The 19,164-nt window shown below is 29.6% G+C and overlaps 1 protein-coding gene across 2 annotated transcripts in view; it reads right to left on the reverse strand.

The window, feature by feature from the left end:
* The window catches only part of LOC111674917 (protein bicaudal D), a 46,428-nt gene extending 27,925 nt beyond the window's left edge, over positions 1-18,503 (reverse strand). The window contains exons 1-2 of one of the 2 annotated variants that reach the window (XM_046948651.1): positions 18,281-18,503; positions 16,947-17,883 (exon numbers count right to left, since the gene is read on the reverse strand). In XM_046948651.1, the coding sequence (XP_046804607.1) occupies positions 16,947-17,192 (246 nt within the window). In that variant the 5' untranslated portion in view covers positions 17,193-17,883; positions 18,281-18,503. Of the gene's footprint in view, positions 1-16,946; positions 17,929-18,280 lie in introns of those variants that run through there. The other variant, XR_006940562.1, reaches the window with a different exon arrangement.
* Between the last annotated feature and the right edge of the window lie 661 nt (positions 18,504-19,164).

Genomic DNA, 19,164 nt, shown 5'->3' on the forward strand with positions numbered 1-19,164 from the left:
TCTTTACAAAAAATAAAAATTTTATAAAAGTAAAAATTGTAAAAATATACTCATGGTGTAGGGTATCATATGGTCGGCCATACCCGACTATACTTTCCTACTTGTTTTGACATAGCATCGTGTTCATAGCAACAACGCATTGTTGACATTTTGAATACTCTTCATATCATTTTTGCAATTCATCATTGTGAAGTTGATAACGTCATGATTTTTTTTATATTTTTGTTCTAGATTTAACATAGTTTCGAACATATTGTGACAACGGATGTTATTGAAAAACTATAAACACTTTGGTGTCAATACGACACCAAGCGTGTATAATTTTAAAACGTTTTTTCTCTGTTAAGCAGTTGTAGAAACAATCCCAAACTAGTAATTTAACCTACCACTTAATGTCACCACCGCGCACCCAACTAGCAAGGTGACTAATTATTTTATCATTGACTATACTACAACTGGGCAATTGGCACTATAGGGTAGAGAAAGTGTTAACTGCTTTTACGTTCCAGTTAAGTTATGACTGTTTACGCTCTCGATTACTTTGGAGACATTAAACGTACATCACCTCGACTGCAACTGAGCAATTTGCACTTTACCTATAGTAGAACAAAGTGTCGACTACCTTCGCTCTCGTTTAACAAGGGTACAGTAAAGTAACGCTCTCGATTACGAAGAGTGTCCAATATGTATAAATTAGAATGAACCTGGTAATCATTAGTGGAAATAACTGACTTTAAATAGTAATGTCATGATAATCCTCGTAGATTCATCGACATTTATGGAGTTGATGCACAATCCGTTGCCAAAAGTGAGCTTACGACGTTTGTTAACATGTAGACAACGGATGTGAATAGAATTTATATAACACCCAGTTATCATTTTGAGAACCACCGTTGTATTTTTGACATCGCATCGTTGTTATTACATCAACACATTAACGTTATTTCGATTACGCTTTAGATGTTCATCCTTGTGACTTCAACAACGATTTGTTGTCATTTCGACAACGGAAAGTTTTGTTTGACAACATAATGTAAAACTTGGTAAACATTATTACTTTTGTTTAATTTGATAGCGTCGTTTTTTCTATATTTTTGGTGTAAATTTAAAAACTATCCGTACATACTTTGACACAGGGTGTTATTGAAAAACGAAAATAATTTTATGTATGTTTGAAAAAGGTATTTTTGCTTCTGTGCAGTTACTAATTCATTCTATCTAAAAATATTAGCATTATGTTTGTGGAGCATTTATTACAATCTTCTTATTTTTCATTCATTATCTAATCCTTTACAATCAATCGTTGTTAGCCGATTAAGAGTTGAAAAATGTATCGCATTGGATTGCATACATTTACACTGAAAATTTTTAATATTTAGCTTGCAAAAATGATTAAGAGTCATTCGTCAGTCGAAAAATGACTCTTAGTTGAATAGTTGAATAATTTTTATATTCAAGAAGCAAAATCTGCTTCACAATTAAAAGTGTTTTCTTAATAAACCGAAATCTCTGGAATTGAGTATTCCTTTCATCGCCAAAAATTATGTAAATTGATAAGTGCAATATCGAGATATCGTTGAGATCCCAATTCAAAACTTATACATATACAAAGCTTATTGATTTTATATTTTTATTTTGACCATCAATCTTTTATAACTTTTTCTTGACCAAAGCAGGTGCATCATATATTTGTGCAATTTGTTTTCTACAGAAAAAAACTTTTCAACTTTTATATAAAAGTTGAAATATTTTTTATTACAGCAATTTTTTGTTCAATTAAAATCAATATAGTTACATCTGAGATTATTTTTCATATATCGTGTCCTCAAAGCATAAGAACAATTTACTTTTCCATAAAAAAAGAAACTTTGATTAACTTGTTGTCTTTGTGAATATAAAGGGAAAAGGGAAATTTTCTTCTTTGAGCAAAAGTTTGTCAATCTCGTTATCAGAATTTAATTTTGAAAAGGTAAAATTGTATCTCATTTTGTAGTATGTACCAACATACCAATTGTACATATTTCTTTTACTGTTTTATTTTATCTGTCCAACTTATTTCTTTTTGCATTTCATTCTTTCTATATAATAAGTATTTATTTACATTTGAAGAGATGCAATTTTCTTTACGATTTTTCAAATATTGAAAATGAGTTTTTATGGTTTTTTGATTTTTTATGTAAATATATATTGTATGTATGTATGATTCTAAAGTATAAGATTATTATATTGAAAAGATGGATGAATGGATGGATGCTACGTGCAAGAGAACGAATATGAATGAATTGAATGAAGGCATGTATAGAAAGGAATATTTGAAGTTTTATAACTAGATGTATATTTTTATTTTCTTGGCTACATTTAATATATCCTATGTAGTCTATAATACAAACTAAACAAAATTCTTGGTAACAACAATTTGAATTCAAGCCAAAACTAGATGTATTTACAAAACCATGAGTATAAAAGTGTGTTTATTCAACAAAATTTTGTAAAATGTAAAAGAATGAAAAAAAAAGAAATCACAAACTAAATAAATACATGATTATCATGAGAGTATGGGGCGAAAAGATTATTTGCTCCATACAGAATTCGTTGGAAATTCTTATGAGTATAAGACGAACAAAAAATAAAACAATTTACTTTTTTCCTGTATGTTGTGGCAAAAGTTAAGTTGCACAAGCATAAAAATAACAACTACATGCCGCATATAGTGTACACAATTTCAAATATAGAAAAAAGTATCCTGCGGTGTTTGATACTATTTTCATAAAAGTAACAAAGATGTTCTAAAATTATACACGCTTGTTACCAAGTTAATACCAAAATGTTTATAAATTTTCGATAACATCCGTTGTCAAAGTACGGATAGTTGTCAGATCATCAACAAAAATATAAAAGAAGAAGACGTTATTAAATCAACAAAAAATAATAATGTGTTATCAAAGTTATCGAAATGACAACGATACGTTGAAGACATCACATCGAATCATTGCTGAAATGATATAAAGCGCAATCAAATTGACAACAATGCATTGTTGCAATGAAAACAATGCGTTGTCGTAATTACAACGGTGGTTTTCAAAAAGATAACTCACTTTTGACAAGGGATTGTATCAATTTCGATACTTTTCTACCGGTATTTTCTAACTGTGTTAGGGATCTTTGATTGTTGATCTCCTAGGAACCATATGTTGCTGTAATAGTTCGACTGACGCAGAACTGTTACAGCAGTCGCTTAGTTTTCAATCATTGGCCGATTATAGCTCCGTTAGTTCTACAGCAAAGATACCGTTGTCGTGATAATGCCTAAGAATTCCAACGAATAACATTAAATTTTTGCTCTCCTGTCTAATGAAATTATGATATGTGATAATTCGTAAATTCTATATTTAGATTTTCATAACAGATTTATCACTAGTCAATGGAACTATCGATTTTAATCGAAAAGACAATGCAAACTAAAAAATTCTGCTAACAACCAACACATATTGTTGCCAAAAGCCTCCATTAAAACTGCAAGTTATATATTTATTATCCATGATTGCACTGTGTGAATATATTTTTGAAAAATAAATATCAATTTGGTTGATTGTTAAGACACATAGATTTGCCTTTATATATGTATACAATTTTTACAGGGTGTTTAATGTGCTGGTGATTGTCTATCTATTGCACTTTAAATGTCGTTACAAATTTTCAAATATTGATTTTTGAGTGATTTTTTTATAGTATTTTATTTTCGATAATAAATTTAGTTATGAGTAAAATATTATAGGATAAAAAACACTTGTGTGTAAAATATATAATTCTTTTTTTACTACTTTAGAAGTTTAAAAAAATTGTCCACCATTAGAAATGTTTCAATAACAACAAAAGTATTATTTAACCACAGATTAAAAATCTATAGAAAAGTAGTTAGTTTGAAAGGAGGAGGTGTTTTACAACAGCTTCGAAGAAAAACATCTAGGCCGCTATATTTATTGTGGCAATCTAACTCACGAACAGTGAACTGACAACTAACTTATTGGAGGTACCAAAATGCTCTGGCCCTCCTTTTAACCTTCTTTTATGTTAAAAGAAAATTTTTAAAATAACATCTGTCTAATTTTTACAAGGAACAAAGAATTGTCTTGCAGAGATGAAGTAAATACCCTTGACATCTCATTAAATATAGTTCTGCTAAATCGCCCCTTTAACTCAGAGAGTCAGACTTATTGATAAATGCCAACATTAGTCATGGTACCATTCTGCAGATCTATTTTGGTAAAGAAGGTCGAAACGATTTTGGAAAAATCAGAACTCAATTATTCCGCTTTTAGCACTCGAAAAATAGCCTGAATTGGATATGTCTTTTAAGGACAGCGACCTGCCAGTCCCTATGAGCTAAACATGTTTGGAAATAGGTGAAGGATGTACGAAATATCCCTACATAATAACGATTATCTATACACAAAGGGAAACCGTAAGGAATACAATTCGTTACCAACCACCGTTAAAATTTCGCATCGTTTTGATTTCGACAACGAACCGTTGTCATTTCGTATGACAAGATAGTGTTGTCTCTTTATTATGTTTTGTTGACTTGATAACGTCGTGTTTTTTTATATTTTTGTTGTTGATTTGACAACTATTCAACAGTCTTTGAAAACGAATGTTGTCAAGAGCTGTAACGGTTAAGTTTTGTTTTGTTATCACTTTATAGATATGAAAAGTCTGGCTTCAGAATTGAGCTGAATCTTGTTTGTAATTGGGAAGCCATAGCTAGACTTGAAAATATGATTCAAAATGTAAAAAGAATGTTTGTCATATTCGTATCATTATATCACAATTGCCAGTATCTAGATACCAATAACATTTTCAATAATAATTGTTATCGGCCACAAGACAATACAATAATACATTTTATGGATTTTTTAAAGCTCATAAGGATGACGATAATTATACAGTATGTGTATTTTATCATTAATCCTTTTCCTTGTTTTTTTTTTTCTACGAGAACATGGTTGACATTTCCGTTCTAAAAACTAACTATGCCAGCCATACGTTTTTAATTTAGCCAATTTTCCATTTTTATAAAAAAAATGAAATCCATTTTTTCTCTAGCAAATTCAGATGATACGATTTTATAGCCGCTGGCGTTTCTAATATTCAGTTTGATGTTGTTGCTGCTGCCGTTGTGTTAGTGTGCAACAACAAAATCTCTATCAAATAAATTTCCAGCCACTTGAATTTTCACCATCATCATTCTGCATTGTTGAAATTCTATCTACAAAAATTAAAAAAAAACAACCCATCACACCTGAGTGGAACACAAACGCCCAAGATTTTTGCACAATAAAAATGACGAGGGGAGAGAGAGAAAGATAGTGATGAAGGAATAAATACTAAAGCTTTTAGAGATAATCACATGAAAGGTGTGATGGCAATTGGGGGGAATTGTGGAGGTCATTGAAAATGAGGTTTTATTTCACCAAGTGTATCAACTTAAATGACAACTAAACCAAACCAACAAAAATAAAAGAAAAAAGAAATTCAAGAAATTGTTGCCAAAGTTTAGTCATCAGTCTATTTCCACTTCTACTACCGCTAGTATCGTGGCACTGCTGTCGCCACCATTTCCACTATAATTATTATTACTGTTGCTGGTTGTGGTGCTGCAGTCGTTGACACACTGTTGCACTGCTGCTTCCACAAATTTGTTGAGAGCACTGCTGCCATATGTTTTTTTTTATAGGAGAAAAGTACTTGATTATAATTTAGAAGCTGAGGACAAACAAATTGTAAGAAAAGTCTTGGTACTTAAGTCACAGGAAAGGGGGAAAGAAGCTGGTAAAAAGTTGTTATTATTAAAATTCATTTAAACGTTTTTTTCTTTTGCCTCGTCTAAGTATGAAGTTCTTATTTCTTCTTTCTTTTAAATAAGTTTGGATTTAATAGTTAAAAAGTGCAAATTAACGTGAAAAATTGTAATTTATGGTTATTAGGGATGTTAAAGCGTTAAAGCAACGAGAGAGATAGAGAGAAAAGGAAAAAACAAGATTTGCAATAGAGTCTGTTCTTAGCATTAAAACGAGGGGAGAAAAGTTCGTTTGGATGGTAGGTAAAGTTGTTGTGTTAATTTTTTCATCCTTTTAATAAAAATATTAAATTTGCTCTAAATAAGCATCGTTTCAATGATTTTTATTTAATTAAAAAAGTTATTCGCAAACTGCTAATATTGACAAACAAAATGTAATCAGACATAAATCCAGAGGCAATTATTTTTAAATAATTTGTTTTATCTTTTTGTTCGTCTTTTTTTCCAACTGATGTTGCAAAAAGTTTATTTTTATAGGACACATGTGTTGAATTAAAACTCTGATTTTGTGTTTTAAGGCAATTTCATATGCATAACAAAAAAAATTACATAATAACGAGGATTGTTTTGAATTATTGGAAAATTGCCCTAACAAATCAACAAGACGCAAAGAAATCAAAATGCAACCCAAGTTGATCCAACTCAACAAGAGACAAGCATTACAATAGATTCCAAGTAACTGATATCGAAATATCTATGCTTGCACTTCAAAAGTGCAAGCAAATGTTTGCTTTTAAGCAAACTCGAATATCCAAAAACTGATTCGCCGACTCTCGCCTTTTCATTTTTACATTTTACAAATATTTACTATTCTAAGGCAATAAATTGACTTTTTTTGGGGTTACTTTCATCCTTTCAACATTTTTTACATATCATGTAAAACTTAGTGTTTGTGTTGTTTGTTTGTATTGTGTTTAATGAAACAATGCAATATCCTGTATAGATAAAATGCCTTTGCAACTATAATATCGAATGCAACACTGTACGAATACTACATTGTTCGCCATTTTGATTTTCATTTTATCTGCCCAGTTTTTTTTTTTGTTTTGCCTTTGTGTTCATTGACCAAATAGACCATTAATTAATTGTTGCATAAAATCTGTGCAACAGCAAAACTATCTATGTACATATTGTATTGTTGTAGTATGATTGTGTTGTCGTAACTCAATAAATATTATTAAGCCAACCACCTACTACAACTATTAACAGACACTTACAACATTATGAGATTGTACATTAGTATGATCCAAGATTATAGGGAATAAAGAAAAGTCTAAGCTGAAACCAGAGATACAAGCCGATGCAAAATGATTGGCGGCGGCGGCGCAACCATTTTAGGTCGGCGGCGGCGGCTTTCTATAGAAAATATCGGCGGCGGCGGCTAAATTGTCGGCTCAATTTAAACTTTTTTTAGAAATTGAGCTTATAAGCGTTTATTATATTGAAAAATCTCTTTATAATAGTCTATTAAATAGAAACTTGACTCTATAAGTTTTTTCTACAGAAAAATGAACATTTATAGTAGTTTTAACAATTTTAATATTAACACAATATTGTGTGGCAACACTTTTCAATTTGCAATAATAATTTAAAATAGTGGCAACTACGTTCAAATTGCTGAATTTATTTTCCGAAATACATGTGTGATTCCAATCTTTATCAGATGCTTCGTTTAAGCCGGCTTAGCTTTTGAGCCGAAAGAAGGCGGTGGTGGCGCGGCTTGAAAAATATTACCGGCGGCCAGATTTGAGCCGTTTCGGCTTGTATCTCTGGCTGAAACTCCATAGAATTTTTCTAAATCGATTGGCATACTTTGTTTGTGTAGTACCAATATTTTTGGGTGTTACAAACGCCCCCATTATAGTGGTGTTGGGTATAAAAAGATCCTTACAGTATAGTTAAAAGTACGTCGTAAAAACATGGTTACAATGGCCAAGATACTACAAAATTGATCTTAATAATTTCTGCTTTAAAGAACCATGAAACGTTACTAAAGTCGTAGCTGAAACAATTGATTTTTTGTACATGATGTTCGATTAGTATTACTATCTTTGGTGATGTGAATTGGCTACCTCGGTGTTGTGATTTGAAACCTTTAAAATTTGAATATATTATAATAGGACACTTACGAACTTAGACATTTCCTTCACAAAAACAGGAGGAACTCTTGAAAAATTTATGGGTGGGTTAATGGAGGCTTAACCATCAGCTTTAAACGAGCAAACAGGTATAGAAGTGTAAGGATTCGATGTAATGAAACCATCACACGTGGAGGGAAAATACTGATCGAAAATTTTACATTCGCATGGCTCTCTTCATTTTTTGAAATGATAAAAACATGCAAATGACGTTACATCAGAGATGCATTTTTACGTAAACACAAAGGAGAAAAGAAAACAGCTGTTTTCATCACACTTTTTTATTGTGTCATACATGTCATACACAATAGTTTCAAACTGTGAATCGGAAAGTCCAAAAAATCCTTCTTACATTATTTTATAAGGTAAATGGTCAGTACATTAAATTTACTTGATTTATTTTAAAAATTAAACACTACTTATACACGTACATATCCAAACAATATAATATTGGTGAATTAGTGCAAATTACTCGTAAATGTATGTAAGTAAATGTATGGTGTTGAAATAATAATGCACATAATAAAAACAACAAATATTCAATGTTTATTTTTGGAACAAATAATCTGTAATCTAGATAAATGTAAACGTATGTAACATTAAAGTAAAGGATAAAAAATGTTGAGAATAAGAACAAAAACTTTAACAATCAATCAATAAGTTAAATGTTGCTTTTTAAAGGCATTTTAAAAATTTAATATCGAAAAATATTTTAGTGTTTAAAAAAACACAAGCTTCTTTTTAATGAAATTTAAAAGAAATTCATCTATAAACTCTGCTTAGTTCAGTCTGCAAAGTTTTAATAACATATTTCATTCACTGTATGTACTTTTAAAGTAATTTTTAAGCATTACATACATACATATTTATATGAGATTTGTTTGTGTAAATAATCTACAAATGTTTTTATAGCCACTGGAATGTACGACAACAATGGCAACATTACTGAAAATCGCAATCACCCAGCAAACATACATATGTAGTTGAACAATTAAAACGTTATACAATAGATTTTATCAAATGTCACTTAAGTTACTCAAAGCTAATTGGAGGAATCTTTACACTTCTAAGGAATAATTTTACATAATAAAAACAAATCCTACTTTCAATAGAGTCACATTGTCCATATAAGTTTATGATATTGCTCTTAAATTACAACATAAAATAAATCCTTTAAAACTAGTGAAATTTCCAATATTTTTGCAGGAGTTTAAAAAAAAATCATTATTAATAAATCAAGTCTACATGTTTGTTGGGTATAACCTCAAAAAATGTATGAAACGTATATATATGAGAGAACTTGATGAATTCACAAGGACACAATGCTAGTGTGTATGTACGAGTGAATAATTTTAAATTCATATAAAAATCACAACAGTTTTCAAGCTTAGATTTATTGAATGAGTTTGTATGAACGTTTGTGTTTACATATGAGAGCCATTGAAAAACTTTTTAAGGATTCTTATAAATATTAATTAAAATAAGTAAAATATTAAAAAAATATTTTAAGGAAGAAAAACTGTATTGAGCATTAGTGCTTTAGAATCCTTGTGTATTTACACTAAATACCTGCATATGAACATTATTTTGTCACTGTATAAACAAAAACTAATAGGATATTCAAGTAGATGAAGGTATGAAAAACTACAGATAAGAAATAGGATTTTATGCATTGCTTTATTAGGCTTATAAATAAGATTAAAATAAAAAGGTTATCTTGTATAAGTAGAAAACTTAATTTGGTTTATTTAAAATTTTAAAGGGTGTTCTAAAAAGGCTTTTAGTCTCAACAGGGTATTGTCATTATAGCTTATATCCTTTTAAAGATGAAAAATCGTGTCGAATACGGCGTTCGAACAATTTTGATCGTCAATTTATAGAGAGAGCCTATAAATCATCGAAAGCAGATGTCAAGACAGAATTATAACAACATGTACATTTGGCAAATCGTCAATATGGATTCCGTTTAAAACACAGTACAACATCATTTTTAATCTCCATTACTACAGTTTGCCAAGACCTTATCATTGCCAGACCTTGTACCTCTAGTCCTATTTAATCTCTTCAGAGATATATTATAATAAGAGATGGATAGTGAAGGACAGTAATTGTGAAGTTTTGAAATCGGAAATCAATCTTTTGGATTAAAGTTAATTCACCGATCCTGTTTAATTGCTTCATTTCATATCTTAGGATGAAGACTATTTGGTATTGGTTACGGAGGTGATTTATTGACAAAATCATTAGCAACTCTTTCCTATCCAAAATTCTTGGTGTCTTTTTGAATGGCCTCTTAATGTCTTGTCTCTAAGGCAGCATTTGGAGAAAGGATAAAGAAACTTAACAAAATAATTAGTCGTTCAGTGGTTAGTCGTTCCAAATGTTAGGGACACGTAGAATCCTCAAAAAAACCGTAACGGGTTGTATTCAAATAACTTCAGAAGACGAGGCGAATATGCGGAGAACAAGATTTAAACAAAGAATGTAGATTATATTTATGGGAAAGCCCATACATACAGATTACACCTTAAAAATCAAAATTATTGAATTTTTTATTGAATTGTTTTTAAGTTTAAATTATAAATTATTTAAACCAGGAATTTCACGAAAAAATTTTTATTTACTAAATTTACTAATTAGTTAAATTTGCTAAAAATTTCTAAAAATACTTTTTTTCAACTTAATTAGCAACATTAAATAAATCCTAAAGTGTAAACAAAGAACAACTGGAAAACACTGAAGAAATATACAAAAGAACACATGCCAGTTGAATTTGCCATTTTTCAACATATCGTTTTCCTGTTAAAAACCAATTTAGAGGTTTTCTTCATTTCTCCTGGTTACTTTAATGACTAATTAGCGAATTTGTCAGTAACACTCTACCTCAACACAGGTATAATACACTATATACACGTAAAAAAGTACAAATGTATATGTGTATGTAAATAATGTGTAATAAGCCCAGTAGTTTTAAGAATAGTCAGTGTACCAAAAGTTTTCTTTAAGGTTTTTAACATTAAAGGTCCAGGAGCAGAAATATACTACCGTTTACCAAATCACAACACAAGCTTCCAGGCAGAAGTACGACCAATAACGGAATGCGTAAATTGGATTCGAATATATATGGCACCCACAGCGCTTAATATATTTACCGACAGCCAGAAGGCAATAAGGGCAATATAAGGAGATAGAACTAATTCTAAGACCGTATTAGATTGTAAGAAAGCTTTTCTTGAATACTCTCCCAGTGGTAAGGTTCACATCATATGGGTGAACCTTACCACTGGGAGTAGTCGGTAACGAAAGAGCGAATGCAATAGTTTTAAAGGGTAGGGAGCTCGAGATTGAGAGAATTCTATAAGACCTCTTGGAATAAAGAAACACGAAATCCTATGAGGTGACACTTATGAGAGCAAGACAAAAAATCTCCTCAAAATGACCAAGATTCAAGTGATAGTACGTATTCTGAGTGGACACACAGGATTTCAAGCACATTTATGTAAAATTGGACGTGCGGATTTAGACGTATGCAGAGCCTGTGGAGAGGACAGTGAAACTCTATAGCACTTTCTTTGCAACTGCCAGGCATTCGTCGAAGTTAGATTCATGTATCTTGGAAGAGATATTATTCCGGAAATAACTAACACTGTTTGGAAGATTCTTAGGAATTACGTTCAGTAAACTGAATTTCTAAACACCGAAAAATAATTCATTCAGTTCCTTTTTTTACCGTAAAGAGCGCACAACAGGCCCGATTGTGGAATAGGTGTATTTCTTCAGATTGATGTAGTATACATCCTCCTATCAACCTAACCTAATCTATTAACATTTTACAAATTTTTGATTATGTTTAAACATTCTCTTGAAATTACAAAAAAATGTAATTGATTACTAAATAATAATGCATTATCGTACCATTAATTAATTGTCCTTACAGTGTCCTTAAGTTATCATAAGTTTAGTAAAGTTGAATTTCAATTTATAACCGAAAAAGCCAGTCAGTTTATGTAGAACTAGCGGGTTTGTAAATGTGCTTAAAATGTGTGAGTGTTTTAATGTTTTATTTTTAATGTATTTGTGGGGAAAAATACATGTGTTTGGGAAAAAAAGGAAAAAAAAAACAAAACAAGGATAATAAACAACTTCAACACGAGCAACAACTACAACAAACAATATGTATTAACATCAAAATAAAATATACAACAAAAACTATGAACATGATTTATTTCACGATTACGGAAAAGTTAAAATGTTAATTTTATTTTTATTTTGCAAAAAGAAAAAATAAGGTGGAAAATTGTAAAATAATCTTTTTTCCTTTCTTTTAAAAATTCTATGAACAGAATTTCCAGGAAGCACTATTTTGTGCCAGCAATGAAAGGTAAAAAAGTGTGTAATTAAAATTAAACGTAATAAAAAGAAAATCGTTGATGCCAATTAAAACAAGTATTAATGTATTTGATATTTTCTCTTTTTCTAATTTTAGTTTGAAATATTGATTTTTTAGGACCCATGTAGAAAAATATGTGTTTAGTTACTTTTCTTAGTAAGTAAGGGTTATTGATTTGAAAGAGGTTAGATTAGATTAAAGCATCACAAAGAACAGCGACATATGTGCTGTTACCATAAAAGTTTAGTTCACGTTTTTGAGTGGATGAAGATATATTTTGGAGATTTATGATTTGCGATGCCGTAATGTTGGACAGTTGCTTTGATATGTTCTAAATTAGCTCTTGTAGGCCAACTGTTCAACAAATCTATGCAGATTCTAGAATGTATTGGTGGTATCTAAGACCAAATGTCCAGTAACTAATCCGTTAGTACCTCTTTTATTGATAGAGGTTATAATGGTAATTTTAGGAAAACAGAAGGATATGAATGTAAAAGAATTAATTCGATTAATCCAGCATTAATCTTAACAAACCTAGGGTGAGAATCTGGTGATGTACCGTCCTTCTTCGAGGCCACAGATTTGTCCTTTACTCATCTTGCGAAGGTCAATAGCTAACCGGCGGGAACTTTACTAGAATGTTTCTCCATTACTAGTGCTTTGGCCACCTTGCTAAGACTCTAAGGTGATGTCATCATCTCCCATCACTCTTTAAAAGATAAACAGGATGACAACATGGAATTTACCATAGTAGAACGGTAATGGCGAGGTGTTAATTCTTACGAGTTTAGTAACGCTCTGTCGATTCTCCCGAGAAGATGTCTTTCATTGACGAGAACGTTGGTGAATCTGGTTTAGTCCGTTTGGACTGAATGACAAGACAATTTAGTGTTGAAATTTTCACATTTATTAAAGCTTTTCTCCACTACGCACCTTGCTGAAGTACATGGGTAAAACACTCGTCTCTCAGTGTAAAACTTCAGGTTAAACAAACAGAAGGAAATGTATCTGAATGCATAATTATTAATTCTTGATTGATCTTAACAATTCTATAACTTTAAGCTTTAGGGTGAGCCTCCAGTTTATACCTTCTAAATGCTGGTCTATACCACCGATTTTTCCCTTACTGATCTTGCGTCCTCATCTCCCAGTATAAAACTTCAGGTTAATGTTGTCGCAGGCTCATCACTCTTTCGAGAATTAACCAGAATGACAACATGTATCTTCTCTTGCTAAAAACGTTGATGAAACTGTTTTTATTAACTTGGCCTAAAAGACAAGGCCATGTTATTTCATCGTAACCAACATTCGGCATGGATATATTTGAACAGCCGCCCGAGAAATGTTTAAATTCCAACACTTTAGTATAGTTTTGAAATAAACAAAATGACTAAAATATTTTTTTTCACAAATGTTCTATACAACCCATAGAATTTGTAACTTTTTTTAAGACGAATAAACTACAAAGAAAATTACTACAATTAGATAATTTTCGGATATCAGTAATCTTATTTATATTTTAAAATTATTTTAACTGCAATATAATTTTTGTTGCATTTCAGTAAAAACAATTAAAATTATTAAAAGCTTTTTCAATCTCATTAATTACTTTATAAGATTGCGATTTATGAACAAAGTTTAAAATAATTGAATAAAAAACTTAAGTAGATCAACGAGTTTTTTTGCACGCCAATGCATGATTCAACCTTGAAATACCAATAAATGAATGAATGATTAAACGGAAATAATTATATATAAAATTTAAAAGGCTCTCATAGAGCTCAAAGCAATTGCATTTAAAAAATTTTAATTTTTTTTAATTAAGCATAAATTTTTAAAAATTTAAATTTTTCTTTAAAACCAACGCCACGTGATCTTTAAGAAATTAGTGTGCACACCTGTAGTATCTTACTTTTTCTATAGATAAACTCAGCACTCAATTCTATATTTTCTTTCTCCAAAGCCAAAAATTTATACAATAGACAAACAAACAAAAATCATAATTAGCATTTTCATTTGTTATGATTTAAACAAGAAAACGAAGTAGAAAAGAAAACAAAAATTAATAATTGAAGAAGAATTAGCTCTGCTCCTCTATTCTTCATTACTTTTCTATACCATTTGTCATGGTTCATAAAGAATAGATATTTTATGGAGGCAACAATAAGAAACTACTAACTTAATTGAAATAGCAACAGCTGTAGTTTCTCAATACAAAAACAAACACTAAGAAACTATACTACAGCAAACTGAAACTAAAAAGCTAAGAAACAAAGTTAATAAAAAAATATTTAGTAAGTTGTTGTTGCCGTTGATACTACTTTCGTGGTTTAATCATTGCTAACACCACCACAATTGGCAAATGATTACGTGTAAATTTTGTTGGTGATTTTTTTTTTAATTTTTGCAAATTGGCAAAAGTTTAAAATCGAAGCCAATATAAAATATGCAAAGAAAAAGAAACGTATTGTTATTAACTGGGTCTAAAAGTGGGTAAATTTATTTAATGTTAAAAAAAATAGTTCATTTAATTTCAGTTGTAGTATTTTTTTTAGTTTTAAAATAAAAAAAATTCACATTATTTTTGTATGCAAATACAAATACCTTTGACTATATCAAGGTTACATTTTGTAAACTATTATTTGCAAGAGTATTAACCATTCAATACAATTTTATTATTTAAATTTGCTTTTCTTTGTGAATTATGTATTTTTGTACTTATTTGCAAATAATGTACACATTTTATATTAATTAAGTGTAATTTATTTAAATATTCAAAAGTATTACTGATGTCTAACTGTTGCTGTTAGGTGATGAGTTCATTAATTATTGCAAGTGAATCTTGTTTTTTTTTTTAAATTTATCGACATTTAATAATATTAATTTATATTATGAGTAATCATTGTAGCCTTCGGTTGGTTAGTGTTCCACTTTAGTAGAACGGAAATGGTGGGTTTGATTCCCACCTGAAAAACTTGTTAAGAAGCGCCCGATAAAGGCATAGGTGTATTTCTTTAAATTTGATATATATGCACAATCCTTTCAAACTAAATAACTAATAACTGGCGCATTTTGTTAAAATTTGTATTACACAGTTCAACAAAATTCTAACGGGGAGACTTAAGTATACCTTTCTTAAAGATAGAAAAGTAGCGCTGAATCAGAATCCATTAAATTTCATTTAAATGTTTCCATCATTATTCTAATAACACACATTTAATTTTTATTTAATTTCGCCTTTATTTCATAAAAAAATATTTAAATTTTTCATAATTTTACATTTTGAATTATTAAAAAACCTCTTGTCTCTGAAATTCATAGTGATTTTCGAAGTTATAATATCCCGAAGAAGATTTCATAAAAGATTTTTTGCATATCGTCATCTAAAACGCAAACTGTCCTATCTAACATTTTTCAAATTTTATAGGCGAAGCAATAAACTATTTAAATTGAAACGTTTGTTCCTATCAACGTGATTTATTTGTAGTGAATAAACATATTAATAGTGAAACTTATCAGTTGTTACGATAGTGGACAAATGGATAAATTGGACTTTTTACCATTAATATTTAAATGTTTTTGTAGAGAGGGCCTTTTGTTTTTTTGGTAATAAATTTGGTCGGAGAAGTCCAATTTTTTGTGTAAACATTAGTTTTGATGCAATACATTAGAATTAACAATAAAATCGATTTTGAATTCTTTGATTAGATAGGGCCGTTTGCATTTCAGGTAACAATATGTGGTACAAACACAGATAAACAATAGCAAATTGTTACTGCAATACATCCTGGGATTTTTAAAATATGGGGCGTTTATGTATTTGTCTGTTGATAAACATTTTAAAATTAAATCATCGCAATTAGCAGATTAAAATAATATTTTGGTGACGATAATTGTTATGAATATATCAAAAATATACATATTTCCCTCTAGTATTGGTTAAGACGACCAAAATCAAATATATCTTATATAATTATTAATTATAACACTTATTTGAAATCCATCACTGTTAATTGTTATTTGAGACCTTTTCGTAATTTTTCTTATAACCGTTACGTAGGTATCTAGTTTTTACTAATTTTCATTAAAATATTTGAAATTTGTATTGAAATACAAAAACAATATTTTGTTACATATTACTCATACATTTTGTAACACTTTATATACTAATAAAATATTCGAATTACCTATCCACATTTTTATACATATGTACATAAATTAAATTATATAAATTACACCGGAAAATACAAATAATTCTATTAATAAAATTTAATTTAAAAAACAATGCAAATGATTTTTTACAAAAACCCTCAATCGTCAGCCACCTACAGGCTTTTGCATCATAACAATAAGGAAAGCAAGTGAAATAGTTGATCAGCGGTGAGTGGGTTATACAAAAAACAATGTAATAATCCGCTGGCAGTACACAAAATTTAAAAATATAAATATGTATATACATATACAAAATTGACCACAAAATCACTTGCACACTTGTGTGATCTTAAAATAAATAATGGAGGGAGCAGTAGATAGGAATAAAAAAATTAAAACATCTACTCACTTCATGTGTTATATCCAATTCATGTTTTGCATTGTCATACAATGTTTCCAATTCTTCGAGTCTCTGTTCGAGACTGGACTTTTCCTCCAACAATGAAAGACCGTATTGGGCGGATTGAGCACGTTCACTGGTGGCTTGATCGAGTTCACGTGTCAAACGTTCAACTTCCATATTTAGTTCCTCAACGGTTTTTGGTGTAGCGGCTGAACCGCTGACGCCACCACCAGCACCTGATTCCAAAGACATGTTGGCAAAGACTGCTGCTCGTTACGGCTACGGTTTGTTGTTTTTGCTTTGGTGTTTACAGGACCTGATACTCAGTTCTGGAGTTTGTTTTCTCGTGTTTGTTTTGGCGTAGTTGCGGATGGACAAGAAGACAAAAATAAATAATACAAAATGCTGAGAGGGTGGTTGTTTGCTTATTATCGGAATTTATTTCGTATCCACTTTTTTGGTTCAGAAATTTTTGTTGTGTTTGTTGATGGACGGGTTTAGAAATCAAAGGGAAGGATGTACTGAGATTTGTTTTTAATAAAATTGAAATTTTAGTTAAAACTCTTTAGTAGTGGTGGCAAATTTTTGTTTTAACTTTTTTCTGTATTGTGGGCGGAATAGTGATGTTTCTTTTATAATTTGGCTTTTAATTTTTTTACTCGTTGTTATAATTGGAGGGTTTTTTATAAACAAGTTTGTTAAAATTTCACTTTTTAATTATATTTTTTTTTTTGATAAATATTTTTGCTTTTTTGGACGTATTTTCATAAATTCTTGTTGTTTTTTTGTTTTTGTGTAATTATTATTCATTTGTTTGTCTCTCTCTTCTTTACAACAATTTTGAGCACAAAAAGAGCTGATTTCTCTTTGGTTTTTATTTCTATTTTTCACACTCTCTCTTTTTTGTTTAATTAAGCGCTCTCTTCCGTTTGTTTCTTTTGTTCTGCAAAACGGAATGATGGGAAAAAATAAATTGAAGTTTTTCTTGTATCTTTTTTTATTTTACCCCTTTCTATTTGTAAAATTTTCTAATTCGAACGTATGCATTTAATTGGAAAATAAAAATTGTATTAAACGATTTAAAACAGCAAAGTGTATTTCTTTTCTTTAAAACGTTTGAGGGATTATTTCAACTTTTGTTAGAAAAATAAAACAAGAACAAAAATTAAAATAAAATAACTATTGAAGCAGCAGTAGTAGTGACATCACGATTTCCTCACACAATTTTATATTTTTTCGTTTTTTTTTTACACTACACTGATTTTTTTCTTCATCCAACACACTTTCTTTTTTTAGTTAATAAATTTTTGCAAATACACATTCATTTGATATTAACTGACTAATTTTCCACTGCAATCCTTTTCTTCTTTTTTGCAACTAAATAGTTATTTTCAAAGCATAACTAAAATTAAATACTGTTTAAAAATGTATATTTTTTATTTGCAAATTAAATATTTCTGTTAAGAAATTTATTTTTTTCCTCAGCAAACGAAACAATTTAACTTTTTTTCCACACAGTCACGTCTCTTCTCTACGTGAGTGAGTGACGGAATGCGCACAAAAGAAGAAATAAAACGATGAAATGACGGAAAAGACAAAATACAAATATGCCAGCGATGATACATTTGTTAGTTTTGTACCATTTAATATAATATGTTAAAAAGTGTACTTATATTAAATTACATTATAAAAATAAAGCACGAAATAAAATTTATTTTCATATTATATAGAAAGTATTGTAAATAGATAGAAATCTTTCAAATAAAATTACAAAACTTAACCAATATAATAATAAAAAATATCATTGTGTAAAAGCGTACAATAAATAGTGCTTAAGGTTCATCACTATCGATACATAAATACAGCGTTGTTACAGAGTGCCCTTTGCTTATTAATGCTATTTTTAGCAACTCTGTTTTAAATTTTTAAAATGTGATAATACTGTAACAGAAAATTCCCTTTTCAGGAAAGGGAATTAAAAAATAAATAACGTCAAAATATTTAACATCAAAAATATAGCATTGGTAGGTAAAGGTATTTTTACCAAACTTGGCTAAAATACTATTACAAAAATTCCGTTATACTTTAAAAAAATTAATTGATAAATGTAAATAAATTTCCTCCCATTTAAACTTTATACATATTAGTCAAACCAAAAAAAATTTTAAGTGGGTTTTTAAGAGCCCTTGGCTCTATCTATATATCTATATTGATGAATATTATT

This window comes from Lucilia cuprina, chromosome 2, assembly GCF_022045245.1.
Source record: "Lucilia cuprina isolate Lc7/37 chromosome 2, ASM2204524v1, whole genome shotgun sequence".
In the NCBI taxonomy this organism is placed as follows: Eukaryota; Metazoa; Arthropoda; class Insecta; order Diptera; family Calliphoridae; genus Lucilia; species Lucilia cuprina.